Here is a 26,230-nt window from a genome sequence, read left to right on the forward strand (position 1 = left end):
GACGAGACATAGGCAGTCTGGAAAACACGGAGTGCTGATGAAGCTTGGGGATTGGCTTGTATGACTGGGTGGATTTCGCTGTCTGGCTTAGACTATAGAATGAGCCTATATTGCATTAAGCAGAGGGATAATTTACAGAAAATGTCAATTAACACTGAAAGGCAAGTAAAGCAATCCTTGGAAATACGTTCAAAACTGCTATTCCTGCAAATCCTCTTAAGAATATTAAGGTGCTGTGGTTAAAGGAAGTAGTAGCTTTAAAAATAGAAAAGCACTTCAAAGAAAGCTGCAGTTAAAGATTAATACAAGATTAACTACCCCGTGTGACACAAAAATACCATCATAGACTCAGTAGGTTTTTCATTTTAGGCACTGAATTATATAAACATGTTTTTTTTTTTTTTATATTTCTTTTAGCAGGAATGTGTTGGCTGTTTACTGCAGCCTGTTTAACAGTGAGGTTTGTGGAACACCAGGAGCCACAGGAAACGTCTGTTTATGCTGCCTATTCTGCAGTAGGATTTGCAGGAACTTTGGACCTGCTTACTGCTCATTGTTGTAACTTCCCTGCACAGACAGCTCAGAAAAAAATATGAGCTTGTGTTGAGGTCAAGCCAGTGTTTGATGGAACGATATAACCTGCTTTGTATTATCTTTCCTCAGCAAGGAGAATCCAGAGCCATGGGGCAGAGTGACTTTTCCAAAAGTGGAACACTGGCACTCATAACATTCCCAGCTTTACTGTGAATATCATTCGCTGTATAATTTTAGAAATTTTTAGAAGCTTGTTGCGAACAAAAACATACAGCAAGTAGCACATGTAGCTGCTTATATTTTGTCCCAAACAGAAACAAGGGGACATTTCCACTCATCAGCTCAATGCCTTTAGAGCTGAGGGCCTAGCTCAGTGTTCAGAGAGCTGTGACCACAAGAGGAGTGGTGAGACACCTTGTGGCTGTAAAGTGCCACTCAGCACAAACTCAGCAATCAATATCCCACAGCAGTTTAATGATGTAGGATGCAGGCATTATTGATCTGTCACTTTGACACAATATTATAAGGCAGATGTCTATTCTTTCCCAACAGCATCAAGCCACTCTGTACATTGCTATGTTCAGGTTTCTCACATCTGAGAGGCCTTTCTTCACTTTAACTCTGACAAATCAGGAAAATGGCTTCATGTACCAGCGATAAAGGGGCTTCGAAAACATGTCCATCACAGAATAGGCTTGCAATTAAAGGAAAGTAGGACCAAAGATGTACTGGACAGCTGGTGTAGTGTGGAGACTTTCTCTATTGTCTAAGTAGGTTACTGAATGCATTATGTTGCTCGGTGGTGTAATTCAGCCTGGATAAAGTACTGTGTCACCACACTGCCAGGAAAATAATAGACCGAGTCTGCAGGGAGTCTGGCTAGTCTCTGAGGATGTGTGTGTGTGAACTACAAACACACACATATTTTCATTTCCATTAAAACTGGGCAAATTGTGGGACTAACAACAAATCTATGAGAAAAAAAAAATCAATGAGAGCTCACTTAAACCCTCCATGTGGCTGTCAGCGTGAATTATTACTGCAAATGTATGAAATGAATACCGCTGTGTGGCTATGGTGACTGATCAGCTTATTGGTGAAAGCATAAAGGTGCATAAATGTTTTACCTTGTTAATACACAGAGGTAGTTTTTTCCTGTATGGTTTGGTGACATTATCCTTCAGGAGGAGTACAAATCATTTTCAGAACTGGCTTCTTGCTTAATCTGCGGTTTCAGCCCTCTTTGCTTATGAACCCTATCATTAAGAAATGTCTTTCAACTATTTTTGACTGTGGATTGTGAAAAGTTAAACAGTTACTTTGAATTTATCCTACTCTGGCTATATCATAACAATTCTCTTCAGGGACTTGAGGAGTAAAATTCTTTTCACTATTTAAGATTTTATCTTGACCAGTTCAAACCCCAAGAATCAGAATCTCCGTGATAGACCTATGATCTGTGCAATTTCTGTGACGGGAGGAGGTAAAGAAGCTGATTGTGCTAAAAAGTGTATGTGTGTGCCTTAATCCATTAGATCCACCCAACACTTTTTGATCTTAGCATTACAGGTACAACTGCCACAAAGGCTGACCTGGAGGGACGTTCAAAATGTGAGTGTTTCAAAGTGAAAAGGCAATACGGTTCAGTTTTTATGTTGGGTTTGAAATAAAATGCAGACTGTAATAATTTCCCTGTAAAGCCTTCAGCCTCAATCAGTTGTACTTGGCATGTTTACAGAAACTGAAAGCTTGGAAATAAGATGATCACCCACTGGGCATTTATAAATTGGTTATAGTTTGGTGTTGAATGAACCACTGCCATCTCTGCACTATTAATCCATGGGTGTAATGAATTTGCTGGCTGAGTAGGCTGTCAAGCATCTCTTAGCATTTAGCAGTATTCAGCACAGTCATAATGATAAACTGGCAATGGCAGAACACTACACCCATCTGCTGACAGGTAAAGCAGACCGAACAGTCAACATTAGGGTGAATGCAAATCTCCCACTTTTTACTGTAAACACTGATGCATTTAGGAAAATAAATGCAACGTGGGTAATGTGAGTGGTTATTGCAGTCTGCAGAGTAAGTAAGGCTGTCTCTTTTTCTTGTGTGAGGTATTGTTTCCCTCGTGTTCAGCTATTTTAACAATCCAGGTCTCCAGTTCCCTTAACAGAGGTATGCTGTTTAAGTAAAATTAAACTCCACGAAGGCTTTAGATATAGTTATTAAAATGTACACAAGTTTTCTTAAACTGATAATGATCTTGAAAACATCCTAAATTTCTGCATGCTACAGGTCTTTGGTCCCCGAGTAAAACAAACCAAAAGCCTGCTTTAATAATGAATGAATACTGCCACCTGCTGCTCTTATGACTCCAACATGGAGTATTTACTTTTTTAAAGACTCATTTCACTCAAATTCATTGAAATAAATATACATAGTACACAAGGCAAAAACAAATTGTACAATTCTAACAAGTTTGAAAGTCAATATTTGGTATGAGCATCTTTATTCTTCAGCACAGCCTGAATGCTCTTTCTCGTCATTTAAGAGTTTTCAGAAATAGTTCTCCAGGCCTCTTGAAGGACATTCAAAGCTGTTCTTTGGATGTTGGATGTCTTTTGCTCTGTTCTCTGTCAAGATGAAGTCCAAGCTCTTGATTCAGCACTGCTGAATTATAGCCCCAAACCATGACAGAGAACCATGTTTTACAGATAATTGTAGACAATCACTGTTTTACCTCTCTCCTGACTTCTTTCGTACATATTGATGATAATTTGAATGAAAATGTTCAAATATGGATTGATGAGACCGTAAAGCCTGATTTCACTGATTTTCAATCCAGTTCTTGTGTATGTTGGCATATTTCAGCCTTTTCCTCCTGTTTCTTTTCCTTAAGAATGACTTCTTGACAGCCACTCATCTACTGACACCATTTCTAATGAGACTTCTGAAAACACGACTGAAGAGCCAGATGCATCTCTCAGGTCCTATGTTTGGTCTTTGCTGAATTCTTTCCTGTTTCTTTAGGACAGATACTTTTGAAATGCTGTAGATAGGCCTGCCACTTCTTCTTTTATTCTTTATTTGTCCAGTTTCCTCAGTTTCTTAAGGACGATTTGCACACCATGCAGAGATGTTCTAAGTTTTCAGCTAATAGCTCCTGGGGAATTGCCTTGGTGGTGCAAAACTGTCAAACTGTATTATCTTTCTCATTTTTTATAGATTCAACTAAAAGAAAGGCATCAAATTGTAATTTTGCAGAAAACAGCTTGTAACAAATTGCCTAAAGAGACACTTTGAAATGGATCCTTTATTGTCTGTTATGTTTAGACAAAACACTGATTCATCCCATGACATCCCAAAGAAAAGCAAAAACACACACAAAAAAACGCATTCCTATTAAACTGGTCAGGTATAAAGACTGCACTAAAAATAAGTGAAAAAGCAGCCAATATCCAAAGAATAATTTGACAAAACCTGGAGAACTATTGCTCAGGCACACTTTTAAAAATTGACACAAATGTCTGGCTACTTGGTAGCAAAATGTAAAGAAATAAAGGGTCGTCCATTGTAACATCTATGTGGGCATTAATATTCTTTATCGCTTTACTATTACAATGAATGTGAATAGAATTCTGTTCATGTAAATTTAAGCTCTTGAAATGTTAGACTGGTAAAGTTAGAGCAAACAGTTACAGAAGGCCTGTAACCAAAATCACATATAAACCCTGGCAAAATACTTTCAACATATTGTTGTGGTATGATACATAGTGATGAAACCTGGTAACACGAATGTTAATATTTAGCTCAGGTGTGCATGAGCGAGTTATCCAATATAGAATGCAGAGGAAGGCAAAATGAACAAAAATGATGGTAAAGCAAGACAGGAAATGAAAATATTGCACAAAAAGCAATATCAACAAAAGATGGATACAAGGTAACCAAACAGATGATCTGACAAAAGCAAAGATACTCTGAATTTACCCAGATTACATTTTTTGAGCTTTTCATATGTTTTGTAGGGCCTTGTTTTTTCAGCCCTTACTTCCACCTTTATAATATATCAGTATTATCTCTATATTACCGTATTCTATATTCTAATCTTCCCCAGATGTATTTATTATTAAGACTTATGTCTTTGATTTTTAATGTCTTTAATTAATTTATATAATTGCTTATTACGGCAAATCATGGTAATTTTATTAATTTTTTTTAATGCAATTTTAATTATTGGCCTATTAATCATCTGTGAAGCACTGAACAGCACTAAGATCCATCAATTGTGCTATAGAAAATAAGATTTGATTGAGTGATGGGTGCTGATGTTTTCTGTCTCAGAACTCACGCAAATCTTCAATGCCCAGAAAAATCATCACTCATCAATTTATCCTGTACTGGTATTTTTGTAAATGATATTGTTGAACACTGAGTGGTAGCTGCAAAGCCCTCATAATCAAGACCACAAATAGTTAAATAGTTAATAATTTAAACACGATTGTAAGCATTTCCTTGATTTCTCCCCCCCATGATTTACAGGCTGAGACTAGAATAGAATCTACCGAGCTACCACACTAGGTTTACTGATGTAGACCCAGTGTAAAAATACTTTTATGATGCTTTTATCAAAATTATAGATAAACATGTGCCCTCTCATACATTTAGAGAAAAAAGCTGAGACAATCCTTATTTTTTTCTGTTCCATCTCCTCACAGAGAGAGATGCCGCCTGGGCCAGAAAAGCTAACTCTGAGCCACACTGGCTAATTTTTAGACAGCTCGGAAATCGTTCAACCTCTTTAATTAAAAAAGGCCTAATCAGAATTCTACCTCAAAAACCACTGAACACCATAATGATCCCAACTCCTTTTGGAAAATAATAAAACGTTGTACAGGGATGTAACCACAGACGAGATGTCAGCTCTTACTGTAAAAGATTCAGGTAATTTAGGTGAAAAATGTGACATTCTCAAGTGCTTCAATGAACTTAAAAAAAAAAACTTTACATCCAGGATTAGAACAACTTATTGAACAGAGGCATCTCTCTGCTCATAGCCCTATTCAGATTTATTTCTTTCATTAATACAAACAAACTTTTTGAGTAGTTTAAAGTTGCTTATTGCTGCATATTTTTGTTTTCTTAATTCTTGATATGTCTATTCTCTTATTGGCTTGTCCTTAATCTATGAAGCATTTTGAACTGCACTAACCTATATTAAAGATGCTAAACAAATAAAGTGTGATTGATAAAGTTTCAGGTAACTTGTATTGGCTTATAAGCTTATGACTTGGGGTCACTGCCGTTGTATAGCCCATATTTATATGAGCTGATACTTTTTTTCCGTCCACAAGGAGGCGGTGTCGGTCTTCAAACAACCAGCGCTAAGTCAAGCGCTGTGTCTTGGCACGTGGTACCGCGTCATTTCATTATCTCATTCACAAAAACATTAACTCCCCTGCGGGGCACGCACTTCTAAGGAATATCAACTAATTGAAGGGCTGCAAGAGCCATAAAACAGCCCATTCACCTCTAACTACTTAATTTGATGGACTATTTTATCATGGTATGCTGCATTTATTGTATCACCATTAAAAGGTCATGTTGGCATTAAATCGAGGGGCACAATGTCCTGAGCATTTATGCAGCTTTGCCAACAGTGAAATAAGGTTTTACATTTGGTAATTATCATAAGACAAATAGCTATCCCTCCTAAAAATACCTAAAAAGCATTTAAAAAATAACACATAACAAACATTTAATAATGTATATTCTCAAAGACACATTAGGGCTAATAAGACCATGTAAATCTTAATGGCAAATTAGAATTTACCTCTTTAACGTCTCCATACTATAGTTATAGCTCTGTGTTTAAAATGATGATAAACACATCCATAAATGTAAGCCTATTTACAGCAGTTTATCAGCAAAAAGTACAATTCCTCCCCTGTGTCTGGTCTGTAAGTAAATCAAAATCCATCACAAAACGTTACTGAGCAGGCTTTGAATTTTTCTTATTACGTATTTATTCATTTTATATTAAATAGGCCTTTTTTAAAAGGGAAAAGGCAGATTTAAGAAGATGCTCCAATTTTATGTTAAACGTGTTTCATCATGAAATATCACACAGCTAAGTTAATAAGGACATAATACTGAGTCCTTATTAACTTTGAGATAATTAGCTGTAGTCTAGTAGCGTTAGTCATAACCTAGTGATATCATTCTTGTGGACTTAATTAGGTTTCTGATGCAACAGAATACAATCACTGCAGGGATAAAATAGCACTGATTCGTTTCCATGAACACTGGGTCGCTATTTCAGTAAAATCATACAAGAGAAAAACAAACCCTCTGAACCATTTGTACAGTTGGACCTTAATTTCTAATAATAATAAGAGGAGCATACAACATGTGAGCGATGTGGCTCAGACGTGAAAATGAGGAAGGCGTGGCCAGTAATCAAAGTAGCGGAGTTTCCAGGGTGGGCTGTGTGCGTCCTGCTCGTAGTTACCGAAGCGGACGAGTCAGACGGAGTGTGTCAGTGGGACCGGGGCACTGCGCGTCGGACAGCAGAAGCTGGATAAAGCGTACCGGCTCTGCGCATGTATTTGCTAATTTTTCTTCAAAGTGTTGAATTCCGCTGCGCCTCTTATCGGATGCTGGATGCAACACCTTCCCGTGTCAAGAATACACGTCTGACGGACAAACCATGGACAGTCTAGGGAGCCGTTGCAAGATTGTGGTGGTCGGGGATACGCAATGTGGGAAAACTGCGCTCCTGCACGTTTTTGCCAAGGACTGCTACCCAGAGGTAGGTCCAGCTATAAAAAAAAAAGTCTAAACTTGGGTCTTTCTGTAGAGGAGGGAACCGCGGAGTTTATGAATAACTACAGCACCGGCATTTAAATGTAACATTCTACTCGGCAGCTCAGTTTCAGCACTAATCCGGCAGGTTACATCCACCTGTCTAAACACACTAATGCTCAAAGAAAAGAGAGGAAAAGAACTGTAGAGCAGACATGAAATAAAGGACTGTAAAATGACGAAATGAACTGTAGTGTCTCCAATACAGGCTACAAAACTTTAAGGCTTTGTCTTTGCTGTTTTTCTATACATGATATCCCCGAAAGCATTTGTGGCAGCCCAGCTGTGAAATGTGTCTGCCTTTATTTTATTTGTCAGCTGCATCGTTTCAAATGTCATACTCTCAGCACTCTAATCACAGTCACTATAAACAGAGGCTTATTATGCCCCTTTTCATCTGGTAACTAAAATAAATCTTTTATTTTCAGAACTATGTGCCCACAGTGTTTGAAAACTACACAGCCAGTTTTGAAATAGAGAAGCACCGGATTGAACTGAATATGTGGGACACCTCAGGTAAGACTATTTCACGTCTCTGTCTGTGCTGTGTCTTAGAGGCTGACATCAAATCAATCGTCTCCTAGCCCTGCCGTGGTGCCTGTCCCTGGGTGCGACAGGGTGGCACTGCCTCCAACTCCCTCTCCAACTTTTTCAGCAGTCATCTCTTTGACAAATTGCTTTGACCTAGCCAACTCGAGATGTCTTTTGTTTTTAGACTTTTTTTTTCAACTCAGGACATCTGCTAGTGCTGGAAACTTTGGTGCCAGCCATGTCTCTCTGTGTCTTGTGTTTGCATTCTTTCATGAGTTGTCCACTGTGTGTGGCTGCCTCTTCTCATGATCTGGCTCAGGGTCAGGCAACTGTGGGGAGGAGAAAGGGGTTATGGCGTGGATAATTCAGACAGGATGGGCCTGAAGGGACCAGTAACTGCTATACCCATTTAAGAGCTTTCCTCAGATTTAGATGGATGCAGCAGTTGGCTGACATACTGGCTAGTACTGGGCTAATCTTTGTCTGCTCGTTTGATTAAGTTTCCCCATTTTACACATTTTCAGACATCCGATCAAGATTTATATAAAGTTTTGTTTCCTTTGGATATTTTATTAAGTAATTTGCTGACAAATCATTCATGAATGGACTTCATTCCTCAACCCTGTGAGAAATTAATTAATTACGTTTATTTTCAACTCCATACACATTCATTACTTTCAGGGGCTTTCTAACTTGAATTGTGCAGTCATTAAAAATGTCTAATTTGAACATGCTGATATGCTCTGAATAACAGCATCAGAGATATCAGTGTAAAAGTGTTATTGTTCAATAGAAAGGAATCCACATGTCAGGAGTGTTGTTGAATCACAATGGAACTTTCTCTGAAAACAAATCATCTTTATTTTGGTGGTGTATGACCAGGCTGTAGGACTCCTGCATAGGAAGTCAGGATCTATCCCTGTCTTGTCAGTATGGTTAGATTTAAAGCTATGTGCATCTGAGATGCTGCATGTCACAGTCATCTCATGCCAGAGGCTCCTGCCAGTTATCTGACCGGTGACATGGCTCAGTAGTTGTAGCAGTGTGTATGGGATCCTTCCAGAGGGAATTCTTTTATGTTACTATAAACATTCCCAAACCTAAAACTGTCTTGGGAAAGACTATGAGAGCATTTTTATGTTACAAGACCAGTCAGCCAAAGAATGTTGTTTTTTCTTGAACCTCATGTCAGCCCCAAAGAGTAAATCTGCTTGAGCCTGTCAGTCAGGGGTTCCAGGTCCTCTCAGGCCCAGGGCTACAACTTAGAAGAGTTCCTTATCTCTCAGCTGTAAGAGTCTAATGTGGGAATGTTGTGCTTCTGTCCATCTTTAAAAGCCTAAAGCACCTTTGGCAGTTTTAGACGTTAATCTTCAATCAGGAGCCGCCCACCCTACAACAAACATGACGTCACCCAGCCCACAGGGCAAATGTGTGTGTGTGTGTGTGTGTGTGTGCGGTTGTTTGCCTATGTGCTTCTGTGTGTGTGCACATTCAGAGGTCCTTGTGTGGTCTGCCATTATTCACTGATTCACGGCAAACACAGATGTTCATATTTTCTCTCAACAAGAAAAATAATTGGCTCACACTTAGATGGGAAAAGGCTTTCATCTGAAGAAAATAGCATGTCTCCCATCGTTCCTTTATTTGAGTCTGATTTTTTTATTGCTTCACCCTCTGTCCTCCTACGGCTCCCATTCTCATGCTCTGCTTTAATTTTCTTTCATGTACCATAAGCACCGTCGCCAGCAGTTCAGTGCAGAGACTCTTGGGACTCTCTTGGGTCACACAGTCATTTATCATTGGTCAAGTATTTCAGACTTTATCAGTTAATTTAAGTAAAATCACAGTGATCGGTGCTATAAAATGTCTTGACATGCCTGGCATACAGTCATCTTTGGTGAACTTTGACCTGTGAATTTACTCTGTGAGGCTCTTGCAAGTGTTCTTGACAAAGCTGACCTTAAAGGGAACAGACAATGAAAGACCAATAGCGGGTAAACACATGCTGTTATCTGTACAGGTGCAACTACAATCCACTGGACATTTTCATTTTGACCTAATGTTTGCATCAATCAATTTTCCCGTTGCTCTCCAATTTTTTCCACTCCATTTATACACGCATTATTGTCTCACTTTCAGCCTCTTCTCATAAACTTTTGTCTCCCTTTTAATTGCTGCTGTAGTCTGCCTGCTGTGGCCGGGCTCAGTTCACAAAACATTATTGATTGCCGTTTGAGGCGAGGCTATTTAAACAACTTGCTTCTCGCCTGTTTCACATTTCTCCAGTAAGGTTAAATGGATATAACCATTTAGAAATGCTCCCAGCGTTCACTCTTGCATGGAAGCCAACCACTGATTCACTTGGTCACCATAATTTCAGTTCTTCCACAAGGTCTCATCTTTGCAGGATGGGTGAGAACAAAGGTAAGCTGTTTATCTAATTGAGGTCATCACTTCCTGTAAATCTGTACATTTGTGCATGTGCAATTTTTTATAGAACTCCCTAAACATATGGGTATTTTAAGATGTATTAAGCAGAAACAGGGAGGTCAGACAGCTTATGGGAATCAGAGGGCAACCTTCAGCTGTACTTTGTATTCTTCCCTGCATTTGGCTCTAGACCATCTGGAGAATTAAATCAATTAGACGGTGATTGAATGGAATTCAAAAGAGAAAATAAAAAGAGAAAATAAACACGCTATATTTGGATAAATGTGCGTCCGTGTTACATGACATGGTGATAGATGGTGTAGTCGGTTTCAGCAGTGCATGTATCTGTTTTTTAATTTACTTTAAAAGCAACATAAGCTGTCAAGTGGTCAAAATATCAGCGTGGGTCGGTGATAACTTATCAGAGATCATTAGTGATAACTGTTGATGCTCGTGGGCCTCTTTGGTAGTCAGCGAGTCAGGAGTTTTTACTGAGCCTGAGGCAATGAGGCACTCATCCTCTCTTCCCATTATGGTAAAGATGCCTGAGAAAGATTTCCTGTAGCTTTGGCCTGAGAGTAATACTTCAGTGAGAGGTGTGCATGCTGTTTCTTAAAAGTCCAATTCATGACAGGTCGGGTTTTCCCAAAGTTCCCACAGCAGTACCTTCACGTCTGTTTGTGTTTCTCTTCACAGCTGTCTCTGTAATGCCTGACCTGATTCTCACGTGAAGCCCAACACTTTTAAGTAGCAATCCACAGGCATCTTGTTTTCCTTTCTTCTTTTGCTGACATGGTTGGTACTAATCGCTCATGCTGTGGTGTTATTTTGCAACTTACTTCCTCGAGCTCACTTGTCATTCAGATCCTATCTTCATCACTTTTAACCTGAGGAGTTCAGTAGATGAAATTTCTGAGCTTCTGTTGATTTTTCTGTGTCGGATCAACAATGTTGTCTATAGTTTCCGATTCCAAGCACATTGTTCTTTCTCTGTTTATTTCCAAACAAAGTTCTGTTGCTGCTGGGAACATGAAGCACATCACTTGCTGTGCTGTGGAGGATTTTTTTCCTGCAACAGACCTGCCTGACTCTGGGTGTTCGCAACAAAATCTATAAAAGCTTTGTTGAACTGGTTTCAATTTGGAGCAGTGCTCTGCAGAGAAGACAGGAAGCAGGAACTTATCTGTATGAAAATGTCACAGATTGTTAATCTACACCTGGATAACAGACTCTTAAATTAAATTACCACTCTCATGAGCTTCCGAGCCCCTAACCTCTAATGAGTATTCCACAGTTGAAGTTGTGCGCGTTCTCATTAAAAAACTTCCGTGTGTTTTCACAGTCAGAGGTGTGATTGTTTTTGACTTGAGAGACACTAACAAGTGTGTAACACCACTCCCAGTGCCAGCGCTACCTTAGTCACAGTCTGGCTGTCTCCCTCCTCTCACACCAACTTTCCAACATTCCTGGTGTCTTTATGCTCTTTAAACTCCACATACTCAGTGCAGTGGACTGGTAGGACATCCAGCGGCCTGTGAAAACATTCCGAGTTCAGTGGGTTTTGCATTCCTCAACACTTTCTGCTTGATTAATATTTAATGGACAATGAATGAACTACAATCACAACGCAGAGCAGATATAAAATCAACAGAGTCTCCTCTGCACCCAAACCTACGGCTCACTGGAGGTGGAGGATGCTCAGAATGTTCTATCAGACTTGATATTATCTGAGTAGGGACTATGTTGATCACTAGAGATAACTTTGTCTGCTCTTGGCTTGTATAGCCTTTCAGCTCACCCTCTCTGAATTACTACTGCAGGACTCAACATTAAATAATTAAATACATACATTCTTAGATTTCTTCACTTTCCTCTGAACAAGTTCCAATTTTAGCTGCTCTATAGGTCATTGGACTTGTTGGAAAGTAGCTGCATATTTAACCGCAGACTGTAAATACACCTTTTGTTTATTTTTGTCAACACCCTGTCGGGAGGATGACGACATCATTTCAAACGCTGTTCACAAGCCTGAATGTATGCGCAGAGCTCAAACCGTAAAGTTGTTCATACTCTTTGCCGAACCAGCCCAGGGCAATAGCTGCCTAAACGAAAACAGGTTTTGATGATGCACAGAAAGCTGGAAGGCACTCACCTGCACTGGGAACCTGTTCCAGCTTGACAGTTTCAGGTAATGAGTAAACAGAAGAAGTGCAAGGCTGGTGAAATACTGTAACCTAAAATAACTGTTTTTGTCTCTAATTAAACAAACAATTGTTGAAGAAGTTTAAAAAGTCTGGTTTCACACACAAGGTTTTGCTCACAAACAGCATACAATGCGACAATTATTTTTATATTATTTCAATTTTTAAAGAAGTTATTGAAATGGTTACAAAATAGTTAACTCCTATGATCAGATATTTCTTTAATGTAGAATCTAGAGTAAAAGACGAGATTTTTTTTTTCCATTAATAGCCCGTCTTTATTCCATGTTCTGGTGACCCATCAAGCTTTAAAACTACCATTCACTGTTTTGTTAGTTGTTTTAAATTTATTTGCATTTGTGAAAAACTGATTTAAAAAGGCCCTGCGACAGACTGGTGACCTGTCCAAGGTGTACCCCGCCTCTCGCCCTATGACAGCTGGGATAGGCTCCAGCGCCCCCCCGCGACCCTGGAAAGGATAAGTGGAAGCAAATGGATGGATGGATGGATGATTTAAAAAGAGGCTGTAACCTGCATGTTCACTGGCTATGCCAGAAGTGCCCAAGAACTAGCTGTTGCTGGTCCACCAGCCACGTGGCTAGTAGAAAAGACTATTTGCTTTTTCTCAGATATTCAGTTTACTATCATGTGAGACAAGAAAAGTAACAAATTGTTACTTTTTAGGGAGTGATAAGTCATCAGCTGGCATTTTGGTAAGTGTTCTACTTTCATCCAGGTGACTAATTTTGGATTAATTCAGTGAAGGCATGCACCGACCCTGGTGGATGAATCCCTAGGATCCACTGATGATCCCTTGATTTATACTAAATCAAGTTAACATGACTTTCAGTTTCATATCTCAAACTGATGGTTGCAGGGTGTAGTGGTTAACACGATCAACTTGCATGCAACAGATCCCCACTTTGGCACAAGGAGGAGGCACAAATCCAGCATCAGAGGCCTGCAAGCAAGTGGTTGTGTCTGGAAGGGCATCCAATTTAAATCCTGCATCAACTCCATGTGCTGTGTTGACCACTTGGGAAATAAGGGATCAGATGAAAGCACTTAGTTTAATATCTCAAACTCATGCCCTTAGTTAGAGAGATTAGTTTGAGACTAATACTTTTTTGTCTCAGTTAGCAGGATGAACAAGATAAACAGTGTTTAAGCTTACTACAAAGACATTCATTTTGACTTTGTAAGCATTATAGTGTTTGGCAGAGCACCTCAGAGCCTAAGTATGACATCAAAGAGCTACCCGGCAAACATTTAAACTCTGAACAACCATCTGCTGATGTTTTTTGTCGTTTTCTATGTTTAAAATGTTCCAAAATTAAAGTTTAACTGATGTTGTACACCTTACCTCAATGATGGTTCGAGGTAGTCCTTGAACGCACTGAAGCACTGGCATCAATGGGTTTATCATGCTGGCAATGGTTGTAACAGTCCAACCGTGTAATGGATGAGACAGAACTCTGATGTACATAAATGTAAATGGCTTAAAAATGCTTTTTATTTGTAATTATTTATGTATGTTAAAATGGTCTATAAACAATGCCAACATCTGTCTGTCTATGTTTTTTCAGGATGATGATGTTGGCTGCAGACTCTAGATAAAGCATAACAATCCATCTCAGGTGTAACTCTGGATATTTTGTTTGTAGAAAGGAATCCACATTTCAAGTTTACTGGTTATTTTCATTTTCATGGAAGCACAGTTGGCACAGTTTGGGAAAAAAATACTAGATTTGTGACTGTTGGAATTTTGCAAAGCTTGTAAATAGATTTTGGTCTTTGTACCTCCAAGTCAATTCTATTTAATTGAGTTTTATTTATAGAATGCCATTTCACAACAACAGCTGCCTCAAGACACTTTCTGGTGTAAGGTAAAGACCCTTGACAGTCTCCATACACAGATACTGAAATGCCTGTGAGGGTATTTTTGGAGGAGGGTCTATCACTCAGTCCTTAAGGGCTTCCAGAGCTTGATAACAGAATGTATCTTGTGGCCCCTTTATGTCAACCGCATGATTTTAGTTTTGGAATGAGCCTGCAGTCTCTTTGGTTATAAAGTTAGCAGACAAACCTGCAAAACAAAAAACAAAAATACCCTGTTAATTATAATCCTATATCTTAGAGTAGAGAGGTAGGTGTACCTCATGTTGTAAATAACTGAGAGAAATTTACACGAATCTTTGCTTCCTTTTTCTTCTTCGTCTTTTAGAACGAACTCTACCTCTAAACTTTTTGAAAAATGATGGCCTCGTGCATACTGCTTCACTCCATTGCACCGTGACTTTGTGAGGGGGTTTGTAGACAATCGCTTCGAGACAGCTGGCACTCCTGGCTTCTGGGCTGGATGCCTTTATTCTGAAGCAGTCAAGCAGCACTTTGTGAGTCATAGTTAGATTGTATCAAGGAATCAATAATCGATGGCTCTCTTTACATTAAAGGAGATGTGGGAGAAGATTAAGGAAGCTAAAATAGAACAAGTGAGGGTAATTTTTTTAGAGTTGAATTCATGCATCTTTATCTTTGTGCTATCTGTTTATCCCCCCTCTTTCTATTCAGCTGTCGATGTTCTCCATCTCTGATTGCCCATTAGTCAAGACATCACTGCGTTGGGGTCACTAGCAGTTAGGAATGTGTTAAGCAAGAGGTGTGCAGAAATGCTGCATGAAGGCAGCCAGGCACACTGATGGAACAAACAGGCTGTAATTACCACACAAAATGTCTGCTCTCTCAGTGAAACTTTGATACACACACAAACACAAACACACACACAGTGCAGGCTGATGTTCTGTACTACATGTGCTTACATATTCCTACCCATTTTTACATGCATACAAAAACACCTCGAGTAGTCCAAATGCCCATCTGCCCAGCACTTCTGGCAGGTCCCAGAGGATATAGCTTCCCAGTCCTTATGACCTTCTTCAGTGAGAGGAACCTGTAAATGTGCCCATGGATACAGCTATAAGCTAAGACTCATCAGCACACGTTCCTTCACCGCATCTCAGCCTCCGTGAACTGTCAGCTTAATGCGGAGCACCAGGCAAAAGCGTATAATCTGCTTAAATAGTATGTCCACTGCTGAACAGTACTGCACACTGCTGATAGGCTGCATATGGCTTTTACTTAGTTAATATGTCATTGTAAAAAAAGTACAGTGATAAGTTATTAGGCACTGAACATTCACTGGATAGAATTAAAAGAAGTCTTTTAGAGTCTTAAAGCTTTTGATGAGTTCATACCGGCTCTTAAGTCTTGCCACGCTGTGCTACTGACAGAAAAGGCTTAAGCTATTATAATGACAGATGCACAAAAAAGTGATCAAATTTTGATTGCAGCTGTTTTTACTAAAAATGACAAAGAATTAAAGGGAGGTGGAGTGCAACATGAGAATATATTAATATTAATAGTGTTGATGCATATTATTTTCATTGGTTGATAGAACTGGTAATGTTAGACAATACTTATAAATGATAAGACCTATAAATAAGCCTTGAAAAAAAGATTATATCGAGTACAGAAAATATCACATAGCATATTTATAGTAAACAATATTGCCTAAACCATATGACAAAGCACATAACTAATATTACAGGTTATATTAATATTATTATTATTATTACAGGTAATATTAATAATATTAATATTACAGGTGTTTAAATGTATATGTACAGGTAGTTTTGCAGGGTACATATTATGTTGCAAATTGAAATCCACATAAACATGACTTATAAATAGGCCTGTTCTTTGTAGTTTTTCACAACTAGTGGTAAGATGTTTTATTTCTTATGTCTAATTATTGTCTTATCGGTCTTCTGTGAAGCACTTTAAACTGTAATAACCTGGATAAAAGGTAATATACAAACAGGTGATTGATAATATGAAGAAATGCTTAAATGTGTTAGTTGTCCTTCTTTCCTATTGTGTATGCATAAGAGGACACAGGCAAAACACATTTCCTATTACCGGTTATTGCTATTCTGTCGATTGAAAGTTGAAGCCAGTGAGGGCAGTAAAGAAGACAATGAGCAGGTACAAATATTTTATTTAGAAAGAAAATGCATTTGACACTTTTGCTAGATGCGGCAAATGAAATGTTTTTGTAAGAAACAATTTAATTTTGTTTCCCAGGTCAACCTAGATGTGCATCCTGTGACTTTATTTAACTTGAAACCTCAATATCCAATTAACTGAACCACACTTGGGCAGCACAAACAAATCGTGCTGCCTAATGCATCATGATTGCAAACTGCAACGGCAGTAGTCTTTGTTCAGAGTTATCTATTAGCTCTCAATGAAATACAATTCAGTGGTAAAGACCGAGCAAAGATAAAGGGAAATCCACATCAATCAGACGACTCTGTATGAGGAAGCACTTGGCAACAGTGGGAAGGAAAAACTCCCTTTTAACAGGAAGAAACCAGGCTGAGGGAGAGACCATGCCTGGTTGGGGATGAGGGGTGGAAGACAGGACAAAACACAGACTGTGGAAGAGAGTCAGAGTTTTTACTAATAACTCATGATTAAATGCAGATTGCTGTATAAGCATATAGTGAGTGAAAACAGGTGAAACAAGGTCCGTTATGTGAAGCCCCCTGCATAGCCCCAAGCCTGTTGTGATGTAGTGTGGGAGGGTTCAGGGTCACCTGATCCAGCTTTAACCATAAACTTATTCAAAAAGAGAGGTATGCTCTTCCTCCCATTCTACTTTTAAATATCATAGGCCTGCAGTCTGAGAGCAAAGTCCTTTAATGGGGAGATATGGTAATACGAAGTCTTTAAGATACGATGGGGCCTGATTATTCAAGACTTTGTGTGTTAGGAGAAGGATTTTAAATTCAATTCTGGACTTAACAGAGAGCCAATGATGAGAAGCCAATAAAGGAGAAATGTACTCTCTCTTTCTAGTCCCTGTCAGTACTCTTGCTGCAGCGTTTTTGATCAACTGAAGGCTTTTTAGGGAGTTTTTAGGACAACCTGATTATAATAATCCAGCCTAGAAGTAATAAATGCATGAACTAGTTTTTCAGCATCACTCTGAGACAGGATATTTCTAAATTTTGAGGTACTGTGTAAATGCAAGAAAACAGTCCCACATAACTGTTTAATATACACTTTGGAGGAAATATCCTGGTTAGAAATGACTCCAAGATTCCTCACAGTGTTACTGCAGGCCAAGGTAGTGCCTTCCAGAAGTAAGTATCTGGTTAAACACAGTAAAAAGATACAATAACCTCTGTTTTATCTGAATTTAGGAAATTAGAGGCCATCCAGGACTTTATGCCTTTAAGACATTTCTGCTGTTTAACTAATTGGTGTGTAACTTCTGGCTTCATGGATAGATAAAGCTGGGTATCATCTGCATAGCAATGAAAACGCTATGCCTTATAATGATACTGCCTGGGGGAAACATGTATAATGTAAACAGAATTCATCTTAGCACAGAACCCCATGGAAATCCACAGTTAACCTTAGTGTGTGAGACTACTGCCTCTCCATTTACAAGAACAAACTGGAGTCTCTAAAATAGATATGATACAAACCACTGCAGCGAAGTAACACTACTTAACATTACATGCTCGAAACTCTGTAAAAATATTATGGTGAATGGTACTGAATCCTGCACAGAGATGAGTCAGCTGTCACTAAAGCCGTTTCTGTGCTGTGATGAGCTCTGAAATCTGATGGAAACTCTTCAAATAAGTCATTCCTCTGCAAATGATCAGTTGACTGTTTTACAACTACCCTTTCAAGAGTTTTTGAGATTAAAGAGAGGTTGGAGATTGGCCTATAATTAGCTGAGACAGCTGGGTCAAGTGATGGCTTTTTAAGTAATGGTTTAATTACTGCCACCTTAAGGCCTGTGGTACGTAGCCCAGTTATAGAGATAGATTGATCATATTTAAGATTGAAGCATTAATTAATGGTAGGACTTCTTTGAGCCATCTTGCAGGATTGGAATCTGATTGATATGTTGATGGTTTGGAGGAAGTAATTGCCAACCTTAACTCAAAAAAATGAATTGGAGAGAGAATCTAAAAAAATATCAGTTGTATTGAAAATACCTGTATTTAATGATTTGTCTGGGATGGTTATGAGCATTCTTTCTCTAATGGTTAAAGTTTTATTTGTGAAGAAATTCCTTAAGTCATTACTAGTTAAGGTTAAATGAATGCTTGGCTAAACTGAGCTCAGACTTTTTGTCAGCCTGGATACAGTGCTTAAAGAAACCTAGGGTGGTTGTTGTTTTCAATCAGTGATGAATAGTAAGCTGTCCTAGCTTTATGGAAGGCTTTTTTTTTTTATAGAGCAACAAATTCTTTTTCCAGGCTAAATGAAAAGTTTCTTAATTAGTGAGATGCCATGTCCCTTCCAACTTATGAGTTATCTGCTTTAAGGCGCACTGTTTCTGCCTCTATTTTTGATCTGTACCAGCTTCTAAGGGAAATATCTGTTATTTAGGCTATGTGGCTGTGTCTGGAGCTTTGCAGACAGACTGAAACTCTCATAAAGTTCATTGCTGTGTGTGGTGCCTATCATATTGTTCCATTATTTTTATACTTTAATTTGATAGCAGCAATAGCAGATTTAACTAAATTAAGATTAGTTTTCTGATACTCTTTTTGATATTTGTGTTTTTAAAAAGAAAGCACACAATATATAGAAAAAAAGAAATGAGTCATGGATATCGTGTGATCGAGTGACGATGGGAATAACTACAGCGTTGACACTTTAATCTTAATGTTTCTCAGCTGACCAGAGACATAATGGGTGCTGTCGAAGGGCGCACAGGCAGCAGCTGGGGCACAATGAGGCTGAAAAGTGCATCTGCTGCCTCAATCAGTAGTCAAAGAGGTTGGGGGAATGAGGGCTTGAAGTGACTAGAAAGAATAGTGGGCATGTTTACCATAAGAGCAGGTTGTGAGAGCAGGAAGTGATCACTAGATTGACAACTAGAGAAAGGAAACAGAAGGAGCAAAAAAAGGAAACGTATACATCTGTGCTTTTCCCACATTCAGCCATCAAACCAGTCACATGAGCTTTGTGTTTTAAGGCTTGTCTGTGGGACCCTGGGGACCTGTCCCAGTCCTTGGTCCTTGAGTAAACAGACACACAAATGCCACCTATTTTCAAACTACTGTAACCTCTCCAAACAGTCTCTATAGATACATATGACAATATGAAAGAGTCATTATGAATTTATTCCAGTGCTTGTATCAGTTGATTCTGTTAACTCTGTAGTTCTCTCAATTCTGTAACCTTCATTGACCTGAATTAAAAGGATGCAAATGACACAGATATACTGTACCTCTTCCTTTAACCCCATTCCAACAATTCTATCTCTAAAAATCAACTTTCCAAACACACTTTCAAGGTGAAATGATGCCTATCAAGGCTTTATTGTATTACTTAAACAAGGTAAAATTACATTCACATTATTAGGTGTACCTGTTCGACTCCTTTTTAACACAATTTTCTAATCAGCCAATGACATACCAGCAACCAATGCTTCTAGGTATGTAGACATTTTCAGAATGACCTGTTGAAGTTCAAACTGAGCATCAGAATGAGGAAGACAGGTGGTTTAAGTGACTTTGATTGTGGCATGGTTGACAGGCTGGTCTAAGGATTTCTGAAATCTGCTGGGATTTTCTCACACAGTCTTGAGGATTTACAGAGAACGGTTTGAAAAACAGAAACTATCCAGTGAGTGTTCTGAGTGAGAATGCCCTGTTCATGCCAGAGATCAGAGGAGAATGGCCAGAATACTTCCAGCTAATAGGAAGTCAACAATAACTCAAATAAACACTCATTATAACCAAAGTATGCAAAAGAGAGTCTTTGAACACAAACACATCAAACCTTGAACCAGATGGGCTACAAGAGCAGAAGATGACACCTGATGTCATTTCTGTCACCTAAGAACAGGAAACTGAAGGTGCAAGTTACACAGGGTCAGCAAAATTGGACAAGAGAAGACTGGAAAAACTTTGTTGTTGCTGACCATCTCTACCTTTTATGACACAGCGTACCCATGTTCTCATGTTCTCACAAATGATCTCAAACTGGTTTCTTAAACATGACAGCAAACTAACTGTACTAAACGGCTTCAACAGTCACCAGATCTCACTCCAATAGAGTAGCTTTTGGATGTGGTTGAATGGGAGAGTGACGTCAAGGATGATAAATTTGCTTTAACTAAGACAATCAGGTCAACATGGACCAAATTCTCTGAGGAATGTTTCTGACAGCTTGTTGAATTTATGCCATAAAGAGGATCCAACGCTGTGTTATAAGTCATGTATAACTAATGAAGTGGCCAGTCAGCGTATAAAACAGCACCAATAATACAAATATTACTAGTATTACCCAATAATATTACCCAATCCACTTAGTAAAGTAGATTCAGTACTAGAGGTTGGTGCTTAAATATTTATACAATCATAAAACACCTTTATGTCATCATAATGCACTCTACCTACTCCCCTCATCAGCAGCACATACACATTGATGTCTTGTCTTATACTTCGCTGCACCCCCTCAGTCTGTGCACCTCAGTCTTTTCCAGAAGGTGATTGGCTGTGTCAGCATTATCCTTAAAGAGATGGTGAGTGAATACAAAAAGGGAAGTAAAAATGTCTTTTTAATGTCCTCCATCACTCGTTCTAAGTGTCTGCCCAGACAAAAGAATCCAGTGACACACCAGGAAATTATTGATCATTTTTACTTCAAGGGCATATTGAGATGACCAGGTGAATCGGAGCTTTCTTAGTTGAAAATGTAAGCGTATGTATATGTAGCTACATTATTATTGATGCCCAAATATGCTTTGGCCATTAAGCTTGGTTAAAAGCATCATTTTGCCCATTACATATTCTCATAGAGGAAATTATGTTCTTCTTAATCATTAATTTAACAAATACACAACAGATGATAATTCTATTAAAACTTTTGTGGGCTGCTAATTTTGCTTGTTTAATCTTACCCGGTAACAGTAAAAATTAATTATGCTTAATACATATTTATGCAGGTTTTAATTAAATGTCTCACAAGAATGTAATATAAAACAAAGTAGGGGTGCATGTTTTATTTAAAAAATGTAATGACTAAAAAAAATCACTGTGTAACCTGGAGAAGTAATAGCATTACAGTAATATCTAATACCCCTCCAGCACTGTTCATGTGGGACACAAACTAATCCACCCTGACACTGAACCAGGCGCTTGCTCTTATTCAAGCTGCAGCAGCAGCAGGAGCAGCAGTGAATGCCTCCATCATTCAGTCAGAGGGGAAATCCACCCAGAGAACCATGGCTCTGTGTTTTCACCCAGTCCACTCCCCTCTGCTGAGTGCAACTGTACCCGATTCCGCCCCAGCTTTGATCAATTCACTTCAAACAGCCACACTGACTCGTTCTGCTTCTCCTAAAGCTAACTCTCAGTCCCGATGGCCCTCCACCTCCAGAGGAGCAAAACCCTCTCAGCATCCGTCTGGAACCCATCCGAGCGAAAGGGGATACACAGAGAGAGGCCATATTTCACCTCCATCCTTCACCTCCCACCTGCACCTCACTCACGCACACTCGACAGATGCCATCATTTATGAATGACTTTATTTATAAACAAGATCCAGCCCGCTCTTTTTTTCTCGCTGCTGCAACTTTTGTGGATGTGAAATTGCACTTGAAGTAGTGTCGTGTCTATCTGTTGGCCTCCCGTGGGGGTTGCAGAGCGGGGAGCTGGGGTGGCGAGGGTGCATAGATAGCTGAATGATAGGGATGCGTTTGGATGGCTGTGCAGCAGAGGAAGTGGAGCAGAGGATCCCCCTTTTTCACTCAAGTTTTCCTTTCATATATGTGTGGTTGTAGCTGCTGACTGAATATTCTCACCTCTGCTTTCTTATCAGACTGACAGCTGTGGACAGAGAAGCCGCAGTCAGTGTTATTACAAGTTTTAATGAAAAGCTTCCAGACGGGGTACAAATTCCGAAAGGAGAGTATGAAACTCAAAGGTGTAGGGGAGTGGGAATAAAGGATGTGATCACTCCTTTTTTACAGGTGAAAAGGAATATAAAAACATGGATTGGAATACTGTGTATGTGTGTGCGTGTAGGAGAGAGAGAGGTGATATTTGAGCAGGGCTGAGAGCTTTTCAGAGCAGATTTCATTGTGGCATGGCAGTCCCCAGTGCTCAAAGAATTGGGTGTCAGTGGGTGATGCTGGCAGCGTTGGCAGATAACTTGAAACGAATTGGAGAGTTTTCACAGACTGTCAGAATTGGCGCTTTAAAACAAAACAAAACACATTCTCCGTCCTCACCAGATGGAGGTGGTGTTAAGGTGGTACAGATTCGGAAAACTGCTGCCACTGGGGTTTAAGCCAACTTTTTTCAAACCATTTTTAACCTTGAGTCAAGTGATGACTGTGTAAAAAACAAAACAAAGATGGACATACCCACCATAATGTCACCCACTGGTTTTAGAAGACTCAGCATTAGCATTTTAGCACCATCATGTTTGCATGGTCAGAAGTGAACGTGTCTGGATGATAGGGTAGACTTGGCTAACAAACATAAATACCTGCTAATTAGTGCTAAGTAATTTACAATCACTACAACTGTACTGGGAACACAATCCTCCACACAGCAAGCCATAAAATTGCATTAAATATGCTCCAAAAGGCTTTAACACCACAGTCCCAGTAGGCGGGTTGAGTTCTGTGACTGGAATTAAGGAGAGGTGAAGCCTGGTAGACAGCTGCTGCTCCACTGCCCGTGTCAGCATCCACCTGCTGGGTAGATCAGCCCTGGTGTTTGCCACTAAGTTTAAACTAGTGTGTATAATCTGTAAGGAGTGAATGCCTCTTTTATTTTATGTGCAGCATAGGGCTTGGTGTTGAGTTTCATTTCCTGGATGAATGGGTGGATTTGTGGTCGAGCTCTGTGTGTTGACAAACTTGATTAAATAAGCGGGTTATCTGTTAAGTATCATGCTGAGCGACTGTGAAATTATCCTTTAAATTCCCAAATTTGCAGAAGATTTTTAACCATGTAGTTAAAATTTACACAGTATGGCAAAATTAACATTACATTGATTTTTTTTCTCTCTTTTTATCAAATATTTTTCTATACTTTGGTCAGAAAATCACCGATTTGATTTTATAACTAATGTTTTATTTTGTTTTATCTCATTTTTAAGTCCTTTTTTAAAAAAATAAATAATCAGGGTTTAAAAATTGCAATCCTACAAACTAATGATCCTTGTGACAAATTACTCCTGTAAGATTCTTCTCTATCTGAATGTTCAAGTTGCGCCTACAAAAGCAAAACAAAAAGATGGATCTATGTTGGAGATATTAAAACCAGCTTTTTGTTTGAGCTACGAAATGACTGTGCATGGAAAAAAAAAGCAAAAACAAAAAACAGTTATGAAGATGGTATTTGTTGTCCTTTAATTCTTGTCTGTTTTTGTAACTGTGGGATTTGGTGGATCTGGACCCACCAGTCTGCTGCTTCTGTTGATTAGATGAACCTCGATGATTGGGGTAAGCTTGGCGACTGTGGAAAAAAGATGAAAACTGGGTGTGTGCGTGACTCCTGTACATAACCAGAAGTCATTCACAGCTACTTGAGTTCCTCACACAAACAAACACTTGGGAGTTTATATATTATAACATCTAAACACACAAAGATCCCCAAAGGTTTAAGAGTAGCCCAATGTAGACTCCCACACCAGTCAGCTATTTCTCAAAGAGTTCGCAGGGGAAAACCAAACACACATCTGGTGTGTTGTTTTTTTTTTAAAGCTAGACAGGGAATATATCAAAAGATGAAGTGAGAGACAAAGAAGCATAGTGATCTTTAAAAGAAAAACACAAGTTGAACCGCAGACACAGGAGATGAAATGCATAGCTGTTACTCTGATGGAATGAAAGTGTGTCTGTGTGTGAAGCAAGGAGTAGGGGTGAGGAGAAGCTGAAAGGGCACACAGTATTGTATCTCTATACCCCTGGGGCAACCAGGAGACAGACAGTAATGCTGCTCTGTCTCCAGCCTGCGCTGTCAGTACTTTGGCTGGCCCTTCTTTTCAACCTTCGATTGAATGACAGACACAGGTATTAACTCCTTGGCAGCAGAGCTCAGAGCAGATCTGTGGAAGGTGCTTTATGCTCTTCAAAGGCTGCACTTCCTCCACAGGGAAAGTGTGGGGGCTTTGATCAATATCTTCTGCGTATAGGCTGCAGACATGGAAGGTTAATGGCCATTTAACCCAGTGTCACCTCCACTGTCCTGGCTGTGCACTAATGCTTTTGAAAACTTGACACAGCCATCTCTATTACAAATCGGCAGCTTTACCTGTGTGTGAGAAGTGTGTGTGTGTGTGTGTGTGTGTGTGTGTGTAATATATGTCAACCTGAAAGAGCAGCAAAAGATGTAAGCATAGATCAGAGTTCAGGCCAGCTGGGGTTTGGTAATTACGGGATTATTATTTTTCTTGGTTTTGGTGGCTGTGGCTCCAAAGATGGAGCAGGTCATCAGCCAAGCAGGAGGTCAGTGATTCGATCCTTAGCTTTTCCGGCTTGCACGACAAACTGTCAATATACTGAATGTCAAAACTCCCTAGGATGTGTGTGTGTGTGTGTGTGTGTGTGTGTGTGTGTGTGTGTGTGTGTGTGTGTGTGTGTGTGTGTGTGTGTGTGTGTGTGTGTGTGTGTGTGTGTGTGTGTGTGTGTGTGTGTGTGTGTGTGTGTGTGTGTACGGGTTCGTACTATCCTGGTGGGGACCAAAATCTGACATTTACTATACTGGTGGGGACTTTCTGCACCGTGGGGACCAAAATCCAGGTCCCCTCGGGGTTGAAAGCAATTTTCACACTGAAAATGGGGTTTTAGTGTCAGGGTTACAATTAGGTTATGGTTAGGTTTAGGGTAAGGGTTAGGGTTAGGCATTCATTTTTAATGGTTAGGGTTAGGGTAAGGGGCTAGGGAAACCATTATGTCAATGGGATGTCCCCACCAGGATAGCAAACCAGACATGTGTGTGTGTGTGTGTGTGTGTGTGTGTGTGTGTCATAAGAAAGAGGTGTATACAACGAATAAAAAATCGTGAATGTGATGGAGAGTGGTCAGTAAGACCAGAAAAGTGTTAAAATTCATGTAACAATAGCTCCAGTTCATTGGCTTACATATGTTCCATCCATCTTTTTCACTTCATTACATTTCGTTTTCATTTAGGAATTCAGTGCCTCAAGCTTCTCATATAAAGTGTATGTCAAGGATGTCTGAGCTGTAAATAGTCCTTTGTATTAAGATATTGCACAAAATCTGGCAAAGATTTCATGTCGTGGCGTAATATGAATGTTGCAATTGCAGTATTAGCTTTCAGGTCCAATATTTTTTAGAGACTTTCAACATTTTGATGGGATACGCACAAGATCAAGTCTCTACAATATATAACTTCATTTAAAAGCTAAAATTAAACATAGCTAATTTCTCTTTGACTATTAATGAATTACATATATACTTATGAATTAGTTGTAGGTGATTAGAAATGAATGGTTTTTCATGTATAAATGAGTATGAAATCATAGCATGAAACTCTGAATATGCAGATGAAGTTACACTAGTCCACATGAAAAACAACTCTTAACTAGTTTCACAC

The 26,230-nt window shown here is 39.2% G+C and overlaps 1 protein-coding gene across 1 annotated transcript in view; it reads left to right on the forward strand.

The window, feature by feature from the left end:
* Positions 1-7,006: 7,006 nt before the first annotated feature.
* Positions 7,007-26,230, forward strand: part of rnd2 (Rho family GTPase 2) — a 31,745-nt gene continuing 12,521 nt past the window's right edge. Inside the window, exons 1-2 of the mRNA XM_031753480.2 lie at positions 7,007-7,345; positions 7,827-7,914. Of these exons, the coding sequence (XP_031609340.1) occupies positions 7,244-7,345; positions 7,827-7,914 (190 nt within the window). The 5' untranslated portion in view covers positions 7,007-7,243. The remainder of the gene's footprint in view (positions 7,346-7,826; positions 7,915-26,230) is intronic.

This window comes from Oreochromis aureus, linkage group 4 (assembly GCF_013358895.1).
Source record: "Oreochromis aureus strain Israel breed Guangdong linkage group 4, ZZ_aureus, whole genome shotgun sequence".
Taxonomy (NCBI): domain Eukaryota; kingdom Metazoa; phylum Chordata; class Actinopteri; order Cichliformes; family Cichlidae; genus Oreochromis; species Oreochromis aureus.